This window comes from Stomoxys calcitrans, chromosome 4, assembly GCF_963082655.1.
Source record: "Stomoxys calcitrans chromosome 4, idStoCalc2.1, whole genome shotgun sequence".
In the NCBI taxonomy this organism is placed as follows: Eukaryota; Metazoa; Arthropoda; class Insecta; order Diptera; family Muscidae; genus Stomoxys; species Stomoxys calcitrans.
The window spans coordinates 112,958,351-112,985,180 of record NC_081555.1 but is presented as its reverse complement, the minus strand read 5'-3'; the positions used below and the strand labels follow the sequence as shown (position 1 = coordinate 112,985,180).

Below are 26,830 nucleotides of genomic sequence, written 5' to 3'. Positions count from 1 at the left end.
AACACTAAATTAACATAAAAATTACATTTAAAACAAAAGTTTACGAAATTTTTGTTAAAAATTCAAGATAATCAAAATTTCAAGGCAATCGAAATTCCGAGATAATCCAAATTTCAAGACAAACAAAATCTCAAAAATTTCAAATTTCAACGACAATTTGTATGAAAAAGATCTAATTAATCTATGAAAATCATATTTTGAAGTGGCTTTTTATAAAAAATATTATTTTTTATAAAATTTTCTGTAAATATCAAATTTTGCTTGAATTTTTAATTTTTGCAAAGTTTTCTATGAAAATTAAATTTCAAAAAAAGTTTTCTGTAAAACCAATTTCGACAACATAAAATTTTGAACTCCCGGCAGGCGGGAGACCCAAACAACACAATGGCGCTGAAGATGGGCCCTAACCAGGCATCGAAATAACCGCTTATAGTGTGTTTGTCTATGTCCGATCCGCATGCATATCTGGAGATTCATTTTCTGTTATCAACAAAAAACCTTTCATTTTAGTGATATTCATTCTCCTGATCAAACAGCCTGTATCTCTCTCATTTGGAAGATCAATGAAAACAAGCAAAGGCGTGCTAAGTTCGGCCGGGCCGAATCTTATATACCCTCGAGCATAGATCGCATTTGTTAAGTTCTGTGAACGATTTATCCCAATAGGCAGATGGGCAATAAATATTGTAGATAAGAATTGTTTTCCGTAGTTGCCCAAGAAGTTATATGAGAGGTATGTTTTAGGTTATTGAACGATTCTAACCATACACAGAAAAAAATAAAAATCGGTTTTAATCACGAAATTAATTGATCCAATTAATTTTTTTAATTAAAACTGCTTCAATCACTAAAATGATAATAACAATCACAGATTTTAAAAAAGGTAATTGAAAAAATGTTCAATTAAAAAAAAATGCATAGGGGCTTAAAAAGTCCATTCAGAAGATCGGTTTATATGGGAGCTATACAAGGTTAAAGCCCTATTCAGAGCATACTTGGTGCTAATGTTGAAGTCACAGCGGAAGACATTGTGCAAAATTTCGGCCAAACCAGGTAATAATTAAGCACTCTAGTCGCTCAATAAGTATAATCGGGAGATTGGTTTGGAATCTACATCATGCTAAAGACCGATTCAGAGCATACTTAACACAAATGTTGGAGATCATAGTACAAGTCATTGTGCTAATCTCGATGACCGATGTTTTCTTGATCCCCTAGAGGCCACAATTTTAATACGATTTAGCTGAAATTTGGCAGATGAGCTTCTGTTCTAACTTCCAACATTGGTATCAAGTATGATATAAATAGGTCTAAAAATAGATATACCGCCCATATAAATAGATTCCCTAATTTGACTTTTCTTCACCTGGAAGCCCCAACTTTCATCTCATTTGGCTGAAATTTGGCACAAAAACTTATGTTTTGACTTCCAATAATCGTGCCCAGTATGATCCTAATCTGGCTATAAACTAATAAAGCTCCCATATAAACTGATCCCCAGTTTTGACCTCTTGACCCCCCTAGAGATCTCAAGAGTTTTCATCACAACTTCCAGCAACCGTGCCAAGTATAATCGGAATCGGTCTTTAAATTGCTATAGTCCCTATATAAACCGATTTCCGGATTTGACTTCTTGAGCCCCTAGAAACTTAAAATTTCATCCGATTTTGCATGAAATTTGCCATAAAAACTTCATTTTGACTTTCAAAATTCGTGCCAAATATTGTAGGACCCCTTTAATACCGATACCCCGATAAAAATTCTTAAGACCGTGGAAAACCGCAACCAATTTACGATTTAGTTTTTATAAAATAATTCAAATACAAACTGAGTTAGTGAGGGTGTACGTTTTGGAATCGAAATATTGGGTTGCCTAAAAAGTAATTGCGGATTTTTCATATAGTCGGCGTTGACAAATTTTTTCACAGCATGTGACTCTGTAATTGCATTCTTTCTTCTGCCAGTTATGAGCTGTTACTTTTAGCTTGCTTTAGAAAAAAGTGTAAAAAAAGTATATTTGATTAAAGTTCATTCTAAGTTTTATTAAAAATGCATTTACTTTATTTTAAAAAATCCGCAATTACTTTTTGATCAACCCAATAGAAGAATCTTTCGATTTCAAAACGTATGCACTGGCGGTATGCACTAACATCGAGGAGGCTTTAACAATGTTTAACACTGATTCAATCCTTAGACCAGTACCGGGTGGACCCGGTCTTTAGAGACTGCATAAACCATATGCTAAAGAACAGGTCGATCAATGGTGTGTCCCATGGCATAAATGTAAGGGAGAAAGTGGCACAGGGCACGCCACAGGGGGGGGGCATTTTATCGCCACTCCTATGGGCGACCACCATAAATGGCCTATTACGGATGCTGACTGAGGAGGGATTTGAACCCGTCTGCTACGCAGACGATGTTATTATACTTCTAAAGCGTAAGGATCCGAACCAACTATGCAAACGGGTCGAAAGGGTCTTGCATATGGCATGTGACTGGGCTAGACCCGGAGGTCTCAATGTTAACCTAGAGAAGACTGAAATATGTCTGTTTACGAGGAAGACGACGGTGGGCCACGTTTCCTCAATTAGACGATTTCGATAGCTGACAAGGTCAAATACTTAGGTGTGATCTTGGACAGGAAACTCAATTAGAAGTGTCACATTCAGGAGCGTAGTGAGAAGGCTCACAGATGTTGGGCACTACATAGGCCCGTCTAGGATGGAAATGGGGCCTGAATCCTAGGATAGTCCACTGGCTCTACAGGAGCGTGATTAGATCAATACTTACTTACGCCTCAGTAGTTTGGTCGACTGCTATGGAGAAAAAGTGCAACATAAGGACCATACAGCAGGTTCAGGGAACATGTCATGGCATAGGCGGAGCGATGAGGACCACACCCACTAGGGCACTGGAGACTATTCTAGATATCCGACCCATTGATATACAGATTAAGTGTAAGGCAGCCACTGCGGCTATGATACTTAAGGCGATGAAAGAATGGATTGAGGATGGGAGCAGGTCATACCATCGCAGTATAATCGTGCCGACGACAGGAAACCTGGAAGAAAGGAAAGAGGTTTCCGATCGGATACCTGAGATGAACCTTGAGCTCGATTGCGAGGCACTGCTGCCAGCGGCACATTCTTGGATTGACGGTACACTAGTATTGCCATCTGGAAGATCATGTTACACGGATGGATCAAAGCTAGGGGAGGGACATGGAAGTCCACATTGAAAACCCAGGAACGGAGATCTGTTTTAGACTGCCTGGCCATAATACAGTCCTGCAGGGGAGATACGGGCGATCACGGAATGGGTGAGGTGGTGTGGTGTTAACACGAGGATGTAGAGTGTGAACTTCTTTACCAACAGTAAAATTGCCATAAGGGCAATAAAAACCAGAGCGGTAAGGTCACGAACAGTCTTGCAGGTCACGAACAGTCCGCATCGTTTGGGTGCCGGGCCATAACGGAGTAAAGGGGAATGAAAGGGCAATAAGGGGGAATATTTGGCAGTGAAGGCCAGAGGACTGTCGTCAATAAACTTGGTTAAACCGAAGCCTTTCGGGGCGACGCTGTGGTTTGGGTGCCGGGCCGTAACGGAGTAAAGGGGAATGAAAGGGCAATAAGGGAGAATATTTGACAGTGAAGGCCAGAGGACTGTCGTCAATAAACTTGGTTAACCCGAAGCCTTTCGGGGCGACGCTGTCTGAGTTAAGGGCGTGAGCGATGAATGCGCATGCAACCCTGTGAAACAGCGAAACGGTCGGTAGGACGGCGAAAATCCTATGGAATGATCCAGATCGTTAGAAGACGAGGCTATTACTGAAAGAAAGTAAGAAGGAGGTCAGTAAAGCTTTTGGTATCATAACGGGACACATCCCATGGCAGTCGATTGTACGAAGCAATCCCATGGCAGCCGATTGGCACGATGAATACCTTCATCGGCAAGGGCTGTCGCTTCAGTGTACAACACACTGCTACAACAACAACAACGGGACACATAGGATTAGGAGCTCACTTATGTAAAATCGGTGCGGCAAGTGATAGCATGTGTAGTAGGACATGCGGGGAAGATGATGAGACGTCATGAGCCCATAGAGCGCATAGTTCTCATCCGATTTGGCTGACATTTTGCATGAGGTGTTTTGTTATGACTTCCAATAAATGTGCTAAGTATGGCGCAAATCGGTTCATAACCTGATACAGCTGCCATATTAACCGATCTGGGATCTTGATTTCTTGAGCCTCTGGAGGACGCAATTCTCATCCGATTTGGAAGAAATTTTGTACAACGGCTTCTCTCATGACTTTCAACATACGTGTCTAATATGGTTTGAATCGTTAAATAGCTTGATGCAGCTCACATATAAGCCGATCTCCCAATTTCGCTTCTTGAGCCCCTACAAGGCGCAATTCTTATCCGAATGAACTGTATTATTGCACAATGTCTTCTACGATGTTCAGCATTCATTTATGGTGCGAATGAATCGGACTATAACTTGATATAGCTCCAATAGTACAACAGTTCTTATTCAATATTCTTTGTTTGCCCAAAAAGAGATACTGTGCATAGAACTCGACAAATGCGGTCCATGGTGGAGGGTATATAGGATTCGGCCCAGCCGAACTTAGCACGCTCTTACTTGTTATTTGTTAAAATGATACACTTTACCACAAACCTAATGCTGTACCTTGACTTACCTACAACTTAATCTCTTTATCAAATATAAAATGTATAATGCCTTTAATATTGTCTATCCCCTGTTGAGTGGCCAGTGGGATAAGAAATATCTTTCAAATGTTGATTCTTTTTGAGCATATTTTTAAAATGTTTATATGCAGAGAATTATTTATTTGAAAATACTCGCATTTTATTGTCAAAATGTCAAATAATATTAGAATTTCAGGCAACTATTTACAAAGATATATTGCAAAGAAATTTATGCTCCACAACAAAACGAACAAAGACACAGGGAAGGAGGCTCGAGTGATTTACATTTCTATTTATATGGTTAATATCCATTTACATGGATTAGTTTTTCTTTATTTTATATATTTGGTTACTTCACTTTTAAACCCTGCCAAGGAATAGAAGACATTTATTATTTTGTTTATTTGGTCGATTAATTTTATGTGTGACATGTGTGGATTAAAAAAAAACACACAAAGGTTCTCATAGTGGCCTAGCTTTCCGAGAAAAAAGTTAGTAAAGATTTTCTAGGAACCACACAAGGATGAATGGTAGTATTGCCGCTAAAAGTCATGGCTAGAGTAATGGATTAAACAACTCTGCACTTTGTAGATGAATATTTTTAGGTACTTATATTGATTAGATTTTTTCGGTGAGGTATAGACATTTCTCCTTTACTAGCAGCCCGCACATATCAGAGATTAAAATGTTTGGTATGGAAGGCTTAACTCTCATATAACCACATTGAGCACCAGAAGGCTGAATTTAGGGAGACATAAGTTAAAAATTTTAAGGAAAGTTAAGGCAATTGAAGTGAATTTGCATATCATTAAAAACTAAACGACATAAAGTGTTATAAAAATATTTGGAATAAAATATGCATTAATGATGTTGTCACAATCCATTAAGGGATTTTGTTACTAACTGTCCTACACTGAGCTGAATCATAATAAACCAGTCGACTTTATAATACCCTACGCTTACCCAATATATATAAATTCGGGAATAGATATAAGTATATGAGAGCTATATCTTAATCAGAAACGACTTTTTCGAACAGATCGTTTGAAAATTGTTGTAACTACTACCACATAAGTGTAAATGCGACAATAAAAATATATGGAGCTATATCCAAATCTGAACCGATTTTGATGAAATGTTGCAGATATATTTAAATCAGTAACCAAACAACCCATGCCAAATTTTGTGCATATCGGTTGAAAATTTTAGTTACTGCAGCCATTAAAGTGCAAATCTGGCGATACATATTGAGTTGCCCAAAAAGTAATTGCGGATTTTAGAATGAATGAACTTTAATCAAATATACTTTTTTACACTTTTTTTCTAAAGCAAGCTAAAAGTAACAGCTGATAACTGACAGAAGAAAGAATGCAATTACAGAGTCACAAGTTGTGAAAAAATTTGTCAACGCCGACTATATGAAAAATCCGCAATTACTTTTTGGGCAACCCAATACATATGAGAGCTATATCTAAATCTGAACCGATTTTGATGAAATCTTGCAGATATGTTAAAATCAGCAACCAAACAATCCATGCCAAATTTTGTGCAGATCGGTTGAAAATTGTAGTTACTACGGCAAATAAAATGGAAATCGGGCGATACATATATATGGGAGCTATATCTTAATCTGAACCGATGTTGATGAAATCTTGCAGATATGTTAAGATCGCTAAAAAAACAATACATGCTAAATTTTGTGCCGATCGGTTGAAAATTGTAGCTACTACGGTCATTTAAGTGCAAATCGGGCGATACATATATGTGGATGCTATATATAAATCTGAACCGATTTTGATGAAATCTTGCAGTTATGTTTAGATCAGTAACAAAACAATCCATGCCAAATTTTGAGCAGATCGGTTGAAAATTGTAGTTACTACGACCATTAAAGTGTAAATCGGGCGATACATATATATGGGAGCTATATCTAAATCTGAACTGATTTTGACAAAATTTTGCAGGTATGTTAAGATTAGCAAGAAAACAATCCGTGCTAGATTTTTAGCATATCGGTTGAAAATTGTAGTTACAACTGTCAATAAAGTGGAAATCGGGCGATGCATATATATGGGAGCTACATCCAAACCTGAACCCATTTTGATGAAATCTTGCAGATATGTTACGATCAGTAACAAAACAATCCATGCCAAATTTTGAGCAGATCAGTTGAAAATTTTAGCTACTACGGCCATTTAATTGCAAATCTGGCGACACATATATGTGGAAGCTATATCTAAATCCGAACCGATTTTGATGTAATCTTTCAGATATGTTAATCTGAAATCTGTAATCTTTCAGACAATCCATGCCAAATTTTGTGCAGATCTGTTGAAAATTGTAGTTACAACCGCCAATAAAAAGGAAATCGGGCGATGCATATATATGGGAGCTATATCCAAACCTGAACCGATTTTGATGAAATCTTGCAGATATGTTAACAAAACAATCCATGCCAAGTTTTGATAAGATCGGTTGAAAATTGTAGTAACTGCAGCCATTAAAGTGCAAATCGGGCGTTACATATATATGGGAGCTATATCTAAATCTGAACCGATTTTTTACCAAAACCAATAGCATTTGTCCTTGAACCAAAAAAGTGATATGTGCAAAATTTTGTGACGATTGAGCAACAAATACGACCTGTACCTTGATTACAAGAATACATGAACTCACAGGCTGTTGATTTATTGTCCATGAATAAAAAAGAGTTAAAGCGTGCTAAGTTCGGCCGGGCCGAATCTTATATACCCTCTATCATGGATCGCATTTGTCAACTTCTTTGAATGACTTTTTCAAATAGAAAAAGACCTGTCATAGAAAAACACCACGTCCAAAATTTTAGTCAAATCGAGTAAAAATTGCACCCTCCAGAGGCTCAAAAAGTCAAGCTGGGAGATCGGTTTATATGGCAGCTATATATCAGGTTATATACAGATTTAGACCATACTTGAAACATTGTTTAAAGTGATATCGAAACGATATATGCAACCATATTGGATATGAATTGCGCCCTCTAGAAGCCCAAGTAGTCTAATCGAGAGATAGGTTTATATGGTGGTAATATAAGTATGTGGACTGATTTAGACCGTACTTGACACAGTTGTTGAAAGTCAAAATAAAACACTTCATGCTAAATTCCGGCCAAATCTGATAAGAATTGCGCTCTCTAGAAGCTCAAGAAGTCAAGACCAAAGATCGGCTTATATGGCAGCTATATCCGGTTATGAACCAATTTCAACCATTCTTAGCACAATTGTTGGAAGTCATACCAAAAGACTTCATGCGAAGTTTCAGCCAAATCGGATAGGAATTGTGCCCTCTAGTGGCTTAAGAAGTTAAATCGGGAGATCGGTTTATATGGCGGCTATATCAGGTTATAGACTGATATAGACCATACTTGGCACAGTTGTTGGAAGTGATACCAAATGACATATGCAAAATTTCCACCATATTGGATAAGAATTGCGCTCTAGAAGCCCAAATAGTCTAATCATAAGATCGGTTTATATGGCGGCTATATTAGGATGTGGACTGGTTTAGACCATACTTTTCACAGTTGTTGAAGGTCAAAATAAAACACTTCATGCAAAATTTCAGCCAAATCATATAAGAATTGCTCCCTCTAGAAGCTCAAGAAGTCAAGGTCGGTTTATATTTTAAATCCTATTTTTTTAATGCCCCAGATGGACGAGTGCTTTGAGTCGTTAACACATGAACACTCATTTAAACGGCATTTTTCTTCGAAAAATGCAAGCATTTTATTCCCTAAGATATCATTCTAATCCACAACAATCATTTTGTCCCTAAAGCAGAAAATGGGATACGAACCAGTTGCAGAAAAACATCCACAAATCATCAATGGGACGCCACCATGTTTCACAGCCTTCTACGAGTGATTGGGATTATTCTTGCTAAATTTCGATAAAATCGATTAACAAATAAGTGCGATTTTATCGAAATTTAGCAATTTCACGCCAAAGAAATGTATGTGCCTAATTTGAAAACGATAGGACAAAAATTGCGACATGTAGTTTGTACACAAATTAAAATGGATAGACAGATAGACGGGCATAGCTAAATCGAATCAGAAAGTGATTTGAGTCGTTAGGTATACTTATCAATGGATCTATCTCTCTTCCTTTTTGGGTGTTACAAACAAATGCACTAAGTTATAATATTCGAAGAACAAGTAAAAGCGTGCTAAATTCATCCGGGCCGAATCTTGGGAACCCACCACCATGGATTCTGCTAAAAGTGTATACAAAAATCAGTAAAAACCAAAGCTTCTAGGCACCGAACATGGATGATCAAGAGACCGGTTCATATGGGAGCTATATCAGATTATAGACTGATTTTGACCGTATTTGGCACAAGTGTTGGAAGTCATAACAGAACATCGCATGCAAAATGTCAGCCTAATCGAACCAAAAATTAAGATTGTAAGGTCTCAAGAAGTCAAACCGGGAGATGGGTTTATATGGGAGCCATATCAGGTTATAGACTGATTTGGACCGTACTTGGCACAGCAGTTGGAAGTCATAACAAAAGACTACACGCAAAATTTCAGCCAAATCGGACAAAAATTGCTCCAGGGGCTCAAGAATTCAAATCGGGCGATTTGTTTATATGGGAGCTACATCAGGTTATAGACCGATTTGAACCGCACTTGGCACAGTTGTATGAAGTAAAAAAAGAACACCACGTGCAAATTTTCAGCCAAGTCGGACAAAAATTGCGGCTTTTAAGGGCTCGAGAGTTCAGTTCATTTGGGAGCTATATCAGGTTTTTGACTTATTTGGACCGTATTTGGCGCAGTTGTTGGAAGTCATAACAGAACTCCACATACAAAATTTCAGCTAAATCGGACAAAAGTTGCGGCTTCCAGAGGCTCAATAAGTCAAATCGGAAGATCGCTTTATATGGGAATTTCAATCCCCAACAACCTACATTAATAAGAAGTATCTGTGCTAAATTTCAAGTAGCTAGCTTTACGCGTTTGACCTCTATCGTGATTTCGACAGACGGACGGGCATGGCTAGATCGACTCAGAACGTCAAGACGATCAAGAATATATATACTGTATGGGGTATTAAACGAATATTTCGAGTTGGTACAAACGGAATGACTAGATTGGTATACCCCCATCCTATGGTGGTGGGTATAACAACACACACAGTTTAAAGTTCAAAGTTCCAGCCTGTGTGATGCTTATAGCTATTCGGTGCCGGACATACCCCACATTCACTATATAGAGTAGGGATATTCAAAATTTCATAGAAATCGGTCTATGATTAAAATATATCTCCCATATATATCTTTTATCCGATATGGTTTTTTAAGGCTGTAGAAGCTCTTAACAAGATGCAGTACGAGGTGTTTTATTTCACGTCTTAATACGTGTGCAAAATTTCAAAAAAATCCGGTTTTTCTAGGTCTCCGCTATATCTTCTATTCGAAATAGACTTTAGCCTGTAGAAACCACAATTTTCGTCCGATATTGCGTGAGACGTTTTATTTGACGTTCCAATACGTAAGCAAAATTTCATTAAAATCGGTCCTGCTTTAGATAAAAGTCCCATATATATATTTCATCCGAAATAAACTTTTAAGGCAGTAAAAAACACAATTTTGGTCACATCTCTACAATCTAGGGTGTGAGATGTTCTTTTTTACGTGCCAGTATGTGTCATTAAAATTGGCACAGGTTTCGATATAACTCCCGTATAACCTTTTATCCGATATGGCCTTTTAAGGATGTGGAAATCCAAATTTTTTGTCCTATCGTAGGAAAATCTTACAAGTTTCTATTTGATATTTCAATAGGTATCCAAATTAAAGTCTGACTAGCTTTTGAGCTAAGTTCTACATACAAAAAGTACTAAGTACACTTGGCCTTTCCTTACTGGTTTTCCAACTGTTTTTTCAGCCTAACCCTATCCCGTACCTCTATAAATTTTAATTGTTGGACTTTCTTATGAAATTTGGTATGAGGACTACTTATGAACTTCAATTCAATTACTTACTTTGCCGGTTGCTATGAAGTTCATATTTTTTTAAAATTTCACCAATCATATTTATGAGATCATGCTATATTGCATTAGTACCATACGATGGCACATAAAATCAAAAGAGTTTATTTTGCAACATTATATTGCATTTGCTTATGGTATAAACACACCAGACCATCATATCCATTATTCACCAGAATATTTGTAATCATCTGCATTTTTTTTATTTCTTGTTTCTACAAATCCTTTTTTTTTTTTTTTGTTTGTTTTCTCATATGAATCCTGCATGCGGACAGCGGACCATTTCCATTACTTTCTATGCAATTCTAACTGAAACTTTGTATTCTCATCCACATTTACTCAAACCATCATATTTGCGAGCACTTAGTTGCCCCTTTGGCATTGACCATTGCGGTTGCGGCAATATGCTGCGTCACAAACACAAAGTCTCTCCGACTGGCGATAGCAAATACTTATGGGCATTGTATTTGGCCTCAAGCGACAAATTCTTTCGCAACTTCTACTCAAGGGAGCAATTGGACTTTCATTGGGGAAACAGTCACGAGCTGAAAGATGACACAAAAAAAATGCGGGTAAGAGTAAAAACATAAAAATTTCCTTTCCCTTTGTTTTCAGGGTTGGGCGCTTGAAATAAAGTACTAATTAATATTTATGCTTAACCAGGGGGGATGATGACAATTATTTGTATTTAGATATAAGGGTATGGTGTCTTCCGTGCTTGTCATCATGGATGAAATCATATTAAGGGATTGGCATGAAATTTACAAGTCATGTTATGCTTGTACACTGAACATCACTCAATCATTCTAAATTTTTACGACGATCCATATATAGCTTGTAGGGCCGAAAATAGATATATCGAAGTGTTATAAATGTGTAACACATTGATATACAGTCGGAATCGCATAAGTGAAACGCTGAAATTACTTGAATTTGGTTTCACTTATCCGTAATTTTCAGTTAAGCGTAGTTCGGATAAGTGAAATAAGTTTGCAGTTAAGCGATAATGTATGCAATTATGTATAAAATAACTTGAGTTGAAGAAAAGCAATGCTCATCAGAACTCTTTAATGGTCAGAGACAGTCATAAGCGATATATCAAAATAGGTTTTGGTGAATTTTATCGATGAAGCGAATTTTTAAATCGCCCTACAGTTTTCCATAGAAATAACAAATTTTACTTTTGCTATTTCAGTTCCATATAAAAACGGTATTTGGTATGTACAAACTTTTTCAGTTTAGCGGTATTTGCAGTTAAGCGATTTTCAATTATGAGAATTCAATGGCATTGAATAACACCAACAAGAATGTTTCTTTCCAACAAGTTGCACTTAAGCGGGATTTTTCACTAAAGCGTTTAACCGTCACATGGCATTCGGTTGTACGCACCGAATTGACCCGAAGGAATTCTTCATCGGCAAGGGCTACCGCCTCAACGTTCGTGTCGTCCTTTTTTCGTCATGGGAGAGGCTCATCCCGGAGTGGCTTCTCCGAACGCTTCTGGTCCGTGCCGGAATTGAAAAGAACGGACCCTGGTTCTGTTCGGTTTGTCAGAACCTCCATCTTCGGTCGGTGTGGGTGAGATGTAACCGGTGCATGGAGTGGGTACTTTTCCGATTTTGCTCTGGCCTTACAACACTACGGGAGTATAGTCACACTGAATATGTTGCAAGGTTCTGTGCGTACATAGACAGTAGTGGGTTACAAGCATCGTCGTCGTCGCCTTCTGCGTTCTCGTCGTCGAACTAATTTTGCCAGACCAGTGCCGGGAAGCGTATCATTTTTGCTATTGAATCTCCGTGGCAATATCTGCAACGATCTCCGTGGCAAGATCGACGAGATTGTGGATTTTATAACTCGAAAGAACTTATTGGTTGCAGCGATACAGGAGACAAAGCTGACCAACACCCGCAGCTTGCAAAGTTGTCGATAGCGACAACAACATGGAGTGCATGGGGATAGCAGTCAAGTCAGGTTCTGCCGAGATAGAGCTATACAACGTGTACATGCCGCCGGTTGGTAGTTGTGACTATGTTAATGGCCAAGCTTACAAGCCCGACAAAAGTGGGCTACTGTATGGCCATAATCGTCTGGTTTTAGGAGACTTTAATGCGCATCCCGTTTTATGGCATTCTCCCCTAAGTAACGACCAGCGGGGCAGAGCAGATTAAAGGCACATTTTGCACGGTTAAAGGGGAAGACCCAATAGGATTACGAGGAGGTGTAGCAGCTTTCCAGGCATTTCCATTGCATCCCCTGATCTCCTGAGTGATGTAATATTTCTTTGGGACGCCATAATTTCTTTGAGATCAGACCACGTTCCCATCATTCTCGCCATCGACCGACGACTCGATTCCACAACCTCTGAGAGCCGAAAGTTTATCAAACAAAAGAAGGCCGATTGGATCGGCTTCATAAAGTACACCAATCGCCGCTTGAGTGAACTGACACCCGCCTCAAATGTTCTAGAGAGGAGACGGAGAGGAAATTCCGTGACATCATTAACGCCGCAGACGCTCGAATACCCCAAGTGCGGTCCAATTTCCCGGCGTAGGCAGTGGTACTCGCAGACGAGCGTGATGGGATTCATTGTACGGACCCCACTAGCCCCAGAATCAGAGAGCTGAATCTAGAAACAGGGTAGTCAACGAACATAAGCGGAATTTGTGGCTGGAACACTTGGAGCAATGTAACTTAGGCACCGGTTCTGGCAAGCTGTGGTCTACTTTTAAGTCACTCTCGAACCCCGTGTAGACGGGATGACAGGACCTCAGTCACTTTTGGCGACGTAACCGTGTATGATCCGAAGAGGTGCGCCAGGTTGTTCAACAGTCAATTTATTGTGCATCCCGACAGTGACAGGGCAAGGAAGAGCAGCCATCATGATTTACCCTGGACGAAGTTACGAATATCATCCGAGGCGCCAAATCATCTAAGGCGTTGGGCCCCGACGGAATCTTTATATTCATGTTGAAGAATCTGGATTCACCTGGAGTTGAGTACCTTACTACTGTCCTCAACATGTCTTTGTGCACTCTTATAGTTCTCCATGTCTGGAAGATGGGCGGAGTGATCCCGCTACTGAAGCCTGGAAAGTATTCGAGTAAAGGGGAGTCGTACAGACCGAGATCACAACTCTCACCAGAAGCCAAGACGCTTGAGGGACTACTCTTCACGAGCCTTGTTGAATAATTTCCTTTCGCCGTGCATCAGCATGGATTTCGAAGACTGCATAGCACAACAACTGCTTTTCATGCCATCACAGCACATATTTACCGTGGCTTCAATCAGACCAGGCCATATGATAGGACGATCCTCATGGCACTCGACTTATCGAAGGCATTTGAAACGGTCAGCCATGCCAAGTTCTTTGAGGAAATTGCCAATACGTCCCTCTAGCCTGGCCTCAAACGCTGGGTCACGAATTATCTGTGCGGTCGCCAGTCATTTATGGAATTTAGGTATAAGACATAAAAACGCATTAGAGTGAAACATCGAGTTCCCCAAGGCGGGGTGATATCTCCGGCACTGTTTAACCTCTGCCAATCCTCCATTCCACCGCCTCCAGGCGACATAGAGATCGTATCATATGCGGACGATTGTACGATCATGGCATCAGGACCCCCACCCATTGTTGACATTTGCAATAGATTGAACGTCAACCTCAACGAACTTGCCTCATATTTTGCTGCAAAAGATTTGAAGATATCTGCCACCAAATCTTCAGCCACATTATTCACTACAATTACGCGTAAGGTGAATACTGAGCTGAATGTGATGGTCGATGGAGAAATGATTCCGAACATCAAGTGCCTCAAAATACTTGGTGTCACATTTGACAGCTGTTACAAATTCTCCTCACATGCCACAGCAATTTGCGATAAAGTCAAAAGTAGAAACTCAAATAACTTGCCAGCAGCACTTGGGGTGTTGACAAAGAAGCCTTGTGGACCACGTACAAAGCAATTGATCGGTCTGTGGTAAGTTATGCAGCGCCAGTGTGGTCTCGCCAGCTCTGTGACACCCAGTGGAATAAGGTTCGGATTTGTCATAACGCCGCCCTTCGAACTGCTACGGGCTGTCTCCTCCGTTCTCATGTGGACCACCTCCATCAGGGGCTTATTTCTCAGTCCGATTCAAGTTTAAGCTCAATGATAAGAGTCGTACTTTTTGTAGCCGAGTCCGAACGATGTGCCGTAGTGCGACAAATCTTTGGACAGAAGTTTTTACATGGCATAGTACTTTACAAATGTTGCCAGCATTAGGAGGAGAAAACCACTGCTGAAATTTTTATGTTCTCATGGTCTCGACAGGATTCGAGCCCAGGCGTTCAGCGTCATAGGCGGACATGCTAACCTCTGCGCTACGGCGGCATCCGGAATAATATTCAGATATGTCCCAATTCAGCTCTGCTCCTCAGATATAGTCATAACTACATGCTGTCTAAGCATTACCTTTTGGGCTGTTATCGCAGAGACCATGCAAATCATCATCTTGTGGATAGATATTCACCACTCAGAAGCCTTAAGATAGATCTACATGATATAGAGCGTGAGGTCAAGCGCTACAAGAGATAACCTCTAGATCAAGCGGCGTATCAAACGGCATATCAAACGGGTCTAGAAAACATTCATGCAGACACGGTAGCAGATGCGGTGAATAGCTACCGGGTGAATGTGGTTCTTGGAGAACGACCGCCTCTCATTGCATCTGAAGACATTGACCGGCCCCGGCAAACCAGAGTAGTTCTGGCTCAATTACGATCCGGCAGATGCAGCCGCCTCAATTCCTACAGAGCAAGAATTGATGCCAACGTGCAGGATGTATGTCCCTATTGTGACCAGAAACCACACGACACATGCCACCTGTTTAACTGCCAAGCCAGACCCACTCGTCTCAGACCAATGCCAACGTGCAGGATGTATGTACCGATTGTGACCAGAGACCACACGACACACTGCCCAGCCAGACCATAATCACGCACCCCATCTAGATCGCAGAGTTCCTAGATCTAGACACTCAACAGAATCAAACAGACGAAAGATAGAACACAACACACTGCTACAACAACAACAACAGGTTTCGACAATATCTATCTAGGGTTACAAAACCCTATTAGTAAAACCCCACATTCACCGAGGCCACCGTGGCGCAGATAATGTTCACCTACGACGCTGAATGCCTGCGTTCTATTCCTGGCTAGAACATTAGACAAATGTTCATCGGTGGTTATCCCCTCCTTATGCTGGCGGTCATTTCTGATGTACTATGCCATGTAAATGGCAAGGCAGCTATGTAAAAATTTCTCCCCAAAAGGGTGTTGGCCTGCGGTAGGCGAACAAATTGCGTTCTCTTATCAATGCAAATACAAATTTTGCCCACTGTTCTACTAAGGAACAGGAGCAAACTTGTTACATATCAATGAGTGCAGTCCAATTCAAGTTTTAGCTCAATGATAAGATGCCTCCTTTCTATAGCCGAGTTCGAACGTCGTGCCGCAGTGCGACATCTCTTTGGAGAGAAATTTTTACATGGCATACTACTTTACAAATGTTGCCAACATTAGGAGGGGATTCCAGCCAGGATTCCATGCCATGCGTTCAACGTCATATACGGACATACGAACCTCTGCGCTACGGTGGCGGTCCCTACCTTTGAGCTAAAAACTGCCAGTATCTTGCCCATGAACATTCCATTTAGCAACTGCGGTAAACTTCTCACAACGAGTGCTGTCCGATTTGATTTTAAGCTCAATGATATGGGACCTCCTTTTTATAGCCGAGTCCGAACGGCGTGCCGCAGAGCGACACCACTTTGGGGAGAAGTTTTTACATGGCAATGTACCTCACAAATGCGTTACATGGCAATGCACCTCACATTAGGAGGGGATAAGTAACGTTGAACAATTTTCTGATGTTCCTGCCAGGATTCGAACCCAAATTTGCTGTTTTGCCCATGAAAATTCCATTCAGCAACTAAGGCAAACTTCTCACACATCACTGAGTGATGTCCGATTCAATTTTAAGCTCAATGATATGGGACCTCCTTTTTATAGCCAAGTCCGAACGGCGTGCCGAAGAGCGACACCTTTTTAGGGAGAAATTTTTCCATGGCAATATACCTCACAAATGTCGCCAGCATTAGGAGGGGATAACCAACGTTGAAAAATTTTCTGATGTTTCTGCCAGAATTCAAACCCGGTAGTTCAGCGGCATAGGCAGACATGCTAACCTCTGTGCTACGGTATGTTCATGGGCAAATTTGCATTTGATCCACATATAACTTGTGGAAATACCCATATTTGGCCATACCACCATACATTTTTTGTTTCTCTGCATCTCTTTCCATATGTTTAGAGTTTACTTACAGCATTCTGATCGTGGTATACACTGTTGACGCAGATTGCGCGCATAATTTGCTTGGCAATAACAACCCGGCTGAGGACTTTGTGTGGTCAAACGACATGGACGTTGTAAATCCTGGCAGTTAACATCACATGTGGGCGATAGCGAGGAGTTATAATAAATTTCATATCGTCGACATTGAGCTGTTATTATATTCAGGCGATTACAAGTGTAATGCAATGTTTTAATAAAATTGTATTTTATGCTTTACGAATTCCCTCCCATCTCGACTTACCGTTTATGTGGATTATTTGATTGAAATTTACGAGCAATGCGAAAATCAATATTGAAAACATTTTATCTTTAAGTTAATATGGTTAATTATTGGGATTATTGAGCTGCATATGAGTCCGCAGTATTTAAGATGTTCTGGGCGACAGCTGCTTTGAGGCAATGGTATTTATTATTTCATACATACAAAGGCTTATATGAGTTGTTTAATCCCGGAAAAGAATTTAGTATCTTTTGTAATTGAAGGTGTATTAAATGACTTAAGCCGACAAAGAGGGGCAAAAGTCTGGCACAGTTGACTATATAAAATGTATATACATGACATACTTAATGTTTTCTATTATATAAAAATAAGTACGAGCGTGCTAAGTTCGGCCGGGCTGAATCTTATATACCCTCCACCGTAGATCGCATTTGTCGAGTTTTTAAGCCAAACAAAGAATAATGAATAAGAATTGATATGCCGATTCGAACCATAAGTAAATTGAATGTTGAAGACCTTAGTAAAAGAAATTGGGTAATATTTCGGGAAAAAATTCCGCAGAACCAATCAATGATGATGGTATAGTCAGAATGAGGTCCAGGTTGCAGTAACCCAACTAAAGAACAACAAGGCAGCAGGAACAGATGGGTTACCCGCTGAACTATGTAAGACCGGAGGCGACACGCTGATATATGGCGTATGCATCACTGTTTACCTCCTAGTCAGAATGAGGTCCAGGTTGCAGTAACCCAACTAAAGAACAACAAGGCAGCAGGAACAGATGGGTTACCCGCTGAACTATGTAAGACCGGAGGCGACACGCTGATATATGGCGTATGCATCACCTTATCTGCGCAATGTAGCCACAAGAACGCATACCTGATGATTGGAACTTCAGCATACTATGTCCCGTACACAAGAAAGGAGACAATACGGAATGTGCCAACTACAGAGGAATAAGTCTCCTCCCCATCGCATACAAGATACTCTCGAGCGTACTGTGTGAAAGATTAAAACCTAAAGTCAATGAGATAATTGAGCCCTATCAATGCGGCTTTAGACCTGCTAAATCCATCCTGCACCAGATATTCACACTGCGCCAAATTCTGGAAAAGGCCGGGGAAGGACAAATTAACACCTACCATTTCTTTGTTGACTACAAAGCCGCTTTCGATACCCTTTTACGTTCAAAGGTATTTCAAGCCATGTCTGAGTTTGGTATCGCTGCAAAATGTATAAGACTCTGCAGGATGACACTTGCTGATACGAGTTTCTGAGTAAGAGTAGGAAAGAATCTCTCGGAACGAGATTTCAGGCAAGGAGACAGCCTATCGTGTGATCTCTTTAATATCCTTCTGGAGAAGATTATACGAGATGCAGATGTGAATAGATATGGCACACTAATCACAAGAGAACACATGCTACTTGCCTATGCCGACGACATCGACATCATAGGTCTGTCACTGTAAGTAGTAACTGCAGCCTTTGAAAGAATCGAAAGAGGGTCAGTGAAAATGGGTCCAGCAGTAAATGAAGATACAACGAAATGGATGGTTTCAACTCCCAAAACGCCTTTTACAACCAAGCAGATAAAGAAAATGGAGAAAGTTGGGAACCACAACTTTGAGATAGTCAGTAGTTTTATCTACCTCGGCACCGACGTAACCGAAACGAATGACACCAATATTGAGATAAACCGAAGAATAACACTGGCAAACAGATGCTACTTTGGATTAAATAAGCAGTTTAGAAACAAAGCCACCTCTCGACAGACGAAGATTACACCAACAAGACACTGATACTACCCGTGTTGTTATATGGTTCTGAAGCATGGGAACTTGTGAAAGCTGATGAGGCAGTGCTAGGAGTATTTGAGAGAAAGATTCTTCGTAAAATATATGGACCACTTTGCATTAATGCAGAATATAGGCGACGTTTGAACCACGAGCTGTATGAGCTGTATTACGACGCACAGTGGGCCAAATGGCAAAAAAATTGGAAATAAGTCTACAACTTTTTATCTGTTGATTTTAGCCATACAAAATGTTCTAGACATTTGAAGAGGAGGACATAGGCTTTCAGAAAAGTGCTGTTGTTGGTCCATATCTTTAATACAGGGTGAGCTACAGGGTGTCAAAGTTGACCACTTTTGACTTCTCCAAGCTTCTGGGGGCCATAACTTTTGATCTACTCAACCGATTTACATGATTTAGGACTCTAGAGAAAGAGCTTGACAAGATCTAAAAAACTTATGCATAAAGTACCATGCCATCGTGTACTGTTAAGGAGTTATGAATTGTTTAATTTTAAAATATGAAAATTTGGCCTTGGTTTTTTTCAGTGTTTTTTAAATAACTCCGTCAATTTTAAAGCTATAAACTTCATACTTCACACAAATTATGCCAGCATATGTGTGCATAAAATACAAAAGGAATCACGTGAATATCTTTGGCGGTTTAAAAATGGCATCGTTTTCAATATGAAAAATATTTTTTTTGTCAAAAAATTGCAAAATTTTTCAAAAAAGATACTCCCATTTCCTTTAAGTTTTCGCAAACTTTGGCCGTCAAAGCATTATCATTTCTTTCCATTTTCACAAAGTCGAGGTATTAAGAAAAGTTTTAAGTGCTAATTTGGCTAATTTCGATATCAAACAACACCGTTATCTTAAGACCAAAATGGCCAATTTTTTTACTAAACTTCAAAAGTTTCTCACTGGAAAAAAAGTTCCACGGGGATTTTTTCGCTTTTTTTGAACTTAAATGAAAGCTTAAAATGTTCCCAACATTTTAAGGTATGTCTCGCCATATCCTAGCCATAAATGAGATCGTAGCGATCAAAATACTGAAAAAAGTCAATTTTCAAGTAGTGCTATATTCATTGCTAAAAAACAAGTATTACGTCACATTTTATTGCAAAGATGTTAAATAAACTTTTATTTGGTAACACTTCTTCTACAAAACACAAAAAGAATCATGGAAATATCTCTATTCTATTCCATTTTATGGAACCGGCAATAAAAAAGTCAATTTTTCAAAAAAGTCGAATTTCCCAAATTTTGTTTTTGTTGTCCTAATTGCACATGACACACTATAGCCATATTTACGCAACATACCTTATCGTAAAGGAAATTTTCATACCTTTCCAACGATGTATAAAACATTTCTCAACTCGGATTCTATCTACTCTAAAATTCATTTACACTTCATTAAACTCTATATAAAAATGTCTATTTGTGAAATGGAACCTTATATGGGGCCTACACTAAAACATTGATAGATTTGCCCAGGGTTTACAATACAAATGTGTTAGAATAAAAAAAGGTCTCCTGCCAAAGTTTAAAAAAATTGGAATAAAAATATGTGTTTTAGAGCGAAAACACTTCGCATCGGCGTGCGTTTATATGTATATTAGCTACTCCCAAAATAAAAAAGCATTTTAGTTTTGTATTATTTGATTTTATTCTCTACCAAATAATCTAAGGTATCAAAATTTAAAAGCTCTTTAATTTGAATGGCATCGGGATCGTCCTTATCTATATCGTCACATATTTTTGGTAGCCATTTAGTTCTGATGCTGTATAGTACCGGATCAGACGATAACAATAAATATTGAAGTAAATCATAATTTTGGTTAAATTTGGTGCTCTTTCGGGTATTGAAAAGCCGGAACTGTTTAACATCTCTATTACGGGATTCCTGAGCTTCTTCTGTAAGTTCTCCTAACGGAAGTATGTTGTATTCCACAATTTCCTTGCCATGATGTAAGACTTTATGTACTGTCGGTGTTAAAGCTTTCCACGAATATAAATCAGATAAAATGTTTTTTGTGTCATTACTATAAGCTTCAAATTTGGTTGAATTTATCATCTTTTTGCTATTGATTACAGCCAAAATCACTTTGAATCGTCTTAGCAAGTGTTCATCAAGACCGGTTATTTTAGATGTCGATACGGGGTCCTCAAAAAACCGCCTTGCCGAGTTGCCATCATTTGTGCTTCCGTATCCGTAAAGAGGTTTATCTATTATAAGTCCCTTTTGTTTAAACTCCAACTGGATTCGATTCTTCTCTTCCTGCCTCATTTTGTGAAGATCTTGGTTGTTTCTAGCAGAGACATCGCGGTTTCCAGGGCTAGTCCGATATTTAAGGTCATACGATAAATGCAAACAATACTCCATGAATCGAATTCTACAGTGCAGGGGCGAAATACCGAAATTGAGCGCATTTTCGTTTACTAAATTTTCATCAGACTTGTCCTCGAATTGCCCATTCTTCTTGCCACAAATATTGCATCTCCAATTGGACATAACGCCAGTTAATGCGTTTGCCACCTTTCCATCGATCATAGTGAGTTGTAGTTGAAACGAAACTTTTATATTTCTTCCCAATTGGTTTATAACAATCATGGGTAATGCAGCAATTTCTTCCTTTATTTCGTTCACCAAAGATCGTGTTGTGTTCCGGTCTTCCTTTGTATACTCAAACCGAATTGGGCGACATAAATATTTTGACCCAGGTGTTCTATTTATCCATATATCTTGAAATGCATTTTCTTTCGATGATGAAGATTGGTCCTTGTACAATCTCATTCTCAATGGTACTAATGATGCCATGAAAATTGATGCGAAGTTGGTATCTATTTCTGTTTGTTGCTTATATTCGGAAAATCCAGATGATCCATCACAACCCCATTTGCTGATCAAAACCACTTCGGAATTATTACATGTGTTCAACTGTTCTTCAGTAAAATTAGAAATAATTCTAACAGCTGTATTTTCAACAAGATCAGCAAGTTTCACTCTTGCTTTTAATTCGTCCACGTATATATTTGATGGCACCATTTTCGTCCTGGTGTTGTACAATTTATGTTTTGAGGGTAAACAACCCCATCCTTTTTCACGAAGAGCCTTCCTCATTGTTGAGTATTTGTTTCTTGAGAGGCCTAGGTTCAAAATCAGGGCCAGTGCATCTTCCTCCGTGAATTCTGTAGTCGATTTTGGAGTTGGAATACTTTCTACCATTCTCTTTACCCTTTTCGGAGATGCTAATGGTAAAACATCGACAATTCGTCCAACATTTTTTGGTTGTGTTTTTAACAATGCTGTTTTGAACGTATCTTTTATTAAATTTGGCGGATGTGCCGCCAATAGTTCCTCTTGTTTTTTCTTTTTGGTTTTCTCCGTAACTTCGTCGTATGCTTTGCTAGGCCGGCCGGGAATCAGCGGTTTAATTTCAATAAGTAGATCCGATTTCAGCCACTTCTCATACATTTTGAAAAACTTGATTTTTGCGAATGAACATTCTGGCAACCTTCTCTCAAATGATTTGTAGAATTTTTCAAGTTTGTCTAAAGCGTCTTTATTTAGCCTTATTCCATATATGTGGTCCAAAGTGTAAACAAGTTCCTTAAATGACTCCGTGTATGATTTGGAATCATTTTTGATGTCCCATACAATTTTCGAAAGAGTGGAATACTTCAGTATGACTTCCATAACTTATAAATGTCCTTTACGCCTCTACAAAATATAATGAAGAAAATTTGGATTTTGTTCAAATATTTATGCAATATATTCACAATTAATGACCCATTTCAGGTATCAGACGCAATCGTAAAAAGGGGTCCAAAGTGCCTCTTTTTACTTACTCTTCTATAATTATTTACCTGGACTCGAATTTGGTTAAAAAAAATGACAATGAATTTTTTATGGGTAGGTTTTTTCACATTCATTGATACGGTGGATTTCCTGGGAATTCGACATAGCGAAAAAGGTAACATTTGTCTGCATCAAATCTTAACACAAATATATATATATGCAGGTATATTTCTAGGTTACTTTTTATTCAAAAATCATCAGCTTACATTAAAAATAGATGTAGGTACTATACAAACGCACGCCGATGCGAAGTGTTTTCGCTCTAAAACACATATTTTTATTCCAATTTTTTTAAACTTTGGCAGGAGACCTTTTTTTATTCTAACACATTTGTATTGTAAACCCTGGGCAAATCTATCAATGTTTTAGTGTAGGCCCCATATAAGGTTCCATTTCACAAATAGACATTTTTATATAGAGTTTAATGAAGTGTAAATGAATTTTAGAGTAGATAGAATCCGAGTTGAGAAATGTTTTATACATTGTTGGAAAGGTATGAAAATTTCCTTTACGATAAGGTATGTTGCGTAAATATGGCTATAGTGTGTCATGTGCAATTAGGACAACAAAAACAAAATTTGGGAAATTCGACTTTTTTGAAAAATTGACTTTTTTATTGCCGGTTCCATAAAATGGAATAGAATAGAGATATTTCCATGATTCTTTTTGTGTTTTGTAGAAGAAGTGTTACCAAATAAAAGTTTATTTAACATCTTTGCAATAAAATGTGACGTAATACTTGTTTTTTAGCAATGAATATAGCACTACTTGAAAATTGACTTTTTTCAGTATTTTGATCGCTACGATCTCATTTATGGCTAGGATATGGCGAGACATACCTTAAAATGTTGGGAACATTTTAAGCTTTCATTTAAGTTCAAAAAAAGCGAAAAAATCCCCGTGGAACTTTTTTTCCAGTGAGAAACTTTTGAAGTTTAGTAAAAAAATTGGCCATTTTGGTCTTAAGATAACGGTGTTGTTTGATATCGAAATTAGCCAAATTAGCACTTAAAACTTTTCTTAATACCTCGACTTTGTGAAAATGGAAAGAAATGATAATGCTTTGACGGCCAAAGTTTGCGAAAACTTAAAGGAAATGGGAGTATCTTTTTTGAAAAATTTTGCAATTTTTTGACAAAAAAAATATTTTTCATATTGAAAACGATGCCATTTTTAAACCGCCAAAGATATTCACGTGATTCCTTTTGTATTTTATGCACACATATGCTGGCATAATTTGTGTGAAGTATGAAGTTTATAGCTTTAAAATTGACGGAGTTATTTAAAAAACACTGAAAAAAACCAAGGCCAAATTTTCATATTTTAAAATTAAACAATTCATAACTCCTTAACAGTACACGATGGCATGGTACTTTATGCATAAGTTTTTTAGATCTTGTCAAGCTCTTTCTCTAGAGTCCTAAATCATGTAAATCGGTTGAGTAGATCAAAAGTTATGGCCCCCAGAAGCTTGGAGAAGTCAAAAGTGGTCAACTTTGACACCCTGTAGCTCACCCTGTATTAAAGATATGGACCAACAACAGCACTTTTCTGAAAGCCTATGTCCTCCTCTACAAATGTCTAGAACATTTTGTATGGCTAAAATCAACAGATAAAAAGTTGTAGACTTATTTCCAATTTTTTTGCCATTTGGCCCACTGTGCGACGATACCAAAGTTACACGCATCAAAATACAACGGCTGCGTTGGCTAGGTCATGTTGTCAAAATGGATGAAGAAGCTCCAGCAAAAAAATCTTTTGAAGCCAATTAAGTAAAGTAAGTAAGAATTGCGCCTTGTAGGGGCTCAAGAAGCATAATCGGGAGATGGGTTTATATGGCAGCTGTATCAGGCTATATATCGATTAAGAGCATATTGGAAATGTATGTTGAAGGTCATGGGAAAAGCCTTTGTACAAAATTTCGGCAAAGTTGGATAAGAATTGCGACCTCTAGTGGCTTAAGAAGTCAAGATTCAAGATCGGTTTATTTGCAGCTATATTGGAGTTGAACCGATTTGAATCATACTTAGCGCAGTTTTTGGAAGTGATACCAAAACACCACGTGCAAATTTTCAGCCAAATCGGATAGGAATTGCGCCCTCTAGATGATCAAGAAGCCAAAACCCAAGATCGGTTTATATGGCACCTATTCAAAACATGGACCGATTTGGCTCATTTACAATCCCAACCGACCTAGACTAATAAGATATAATTGTGCAACATTTCAAGTACATAGCTTTACTCCTTGGAAAGTTAGTGTGCTTTCGACAGACGGACGGGCGGGCAGACGGACGGACATGGCTAGATCGACTTAAAATGTTATGATCAAGAATATATACACTTTATGGGGTCTTAGACGCATATTTCGAGGTATTACAAACGGAATGACGAAATTAGTATGTCCCCATCCTATGGTGGAGGGCCGCACTTCATATACCCTCTTCCATAGATGCCATTTGTCTAAATCTTTGACTGGTATCTCTTTATAGGCAAACAAAGAATAATGGATAAGAATTGATATGCCATACTTCGTTTGGATGTTAGAGAGCAAAGCAGAAGTCAATGTGGGAAAAAAAATCAGCCAAATTTCGCCCTATAGAGGCTCAGGAAGTAGGTTAGGTGCACATATTCATCCGCCCCATGCCACTATGGACATACACCTAAGTCAGTAATGGACTTGTTGTGAGCTCTAAGAACTAACAAGTAAAAGCGTGCTAAGTTCGGCCGGTCCGAATTTTGAGAAACCACCACCATGGATTCTGCTAAAATACGAGAGCTATACCCGATTATAGACCGATTTGAACCGTACTTGGCATAGTTATTGAGATTCATAATATAAAATTTCAGCCAAATCCAATAAAAACGCGGTTTGTAAGGGCTCAAGAAGGCAAATCGGGCAATTGGTTCATATGGGAACTATATCAGATTCTTGGCCGATTTTGACTCTACTTGGCACAGTTGTTGGAAGTCATAGCAGAACACTATGTGCAAAATTTCAGCCAAGTCGCACAAAATTTCGGCTTCCAGGGGCTCAAGAAGTCATTTCGGGAGATCGGTTTATAAGGGAGCAATATCAGGTTCTTGACCGATTAGAACCGTACATAGCATAGTTGTTGAAAGTCATAACAGAACTCCGCGTGCAAAATGTCAGCTTAATCGGATGAGAATTTAGGCTTTCAATGGCTCAAGAAGTCAAATCGGGAGATCGGATTATACGGGAGCTATATCAGGTTATAAACCGATTCGGACTGTATATAGCTCAGTTGTTGGGAGTCATAACAGAACTCCGCATGTAACATTTCAGCTTAATCGGATGAAAATTGAGGCTTCCAGGGGCTCAAGAAGTCAAATCGAGAAATCGGTTTATATGGGAGCTATATCAGGTTGTTGGCCGATTCGAATCGTTATTGGCTCAGTTGTTAAAAGTCATAACAGAACACTACGTGCAAAATTTCAGCTAAATCGGATGAAAATTGAGGCTTTCATGTGCTCAAAAAGTCTAATCGAGAAATCGGTTTATATGGGAGCTATATCCCAATTTGAAGCGATATGGCCCAGTTGCAATCCTCAACGACCTACATCAATATTTAGTATCTATGCAAAATTTCAAGCGGATAGCTTTACGCGTTCGACCGCTATCGTGATATCGACAGACGGACGGACATTGCTAGTTCGACTTAGAATATCGAGACGTTCAAGAATATATGTACTTTATCGGGTCCTAGGTCAATATTTCGAGGTGTTACAAACGGAAACCCCATCCTATGGTGGTGGGTTTTAAAAAGTAACCTCAAAAAGAAAATTTTAAGT

The 26,830-nt window shown here is 38.8% G+C and overlaps 1 protein-coding gene across 1 annotated transcript; it reads right to left on the bottom strand.

Moving 5' to 3' along the window:
- Positions 1–11,111: 11,111 nt before the first annotated feature.
- On the bottom strand, positions 11,112–17,448 carry LOC131997006 (uncharacterized). The gene is made up of 3 exons (XM_059367245.1): positions 17,388–17,448; positions 17,116–17,295; positions 11,112–11,293 (listed from the first exon to the last, which is right to left on the bottom strand). Exons 1-3 carry the CDS (start codon positions 17,446–17,448, stop codon positions 11,112–11,114), a joined length of 423 nt encoding a protein of 140 aa, XP_059223228.1.
- Between the last annotated feature and the right edge of the window lie 9,382 nt (positions 17,449–26,830).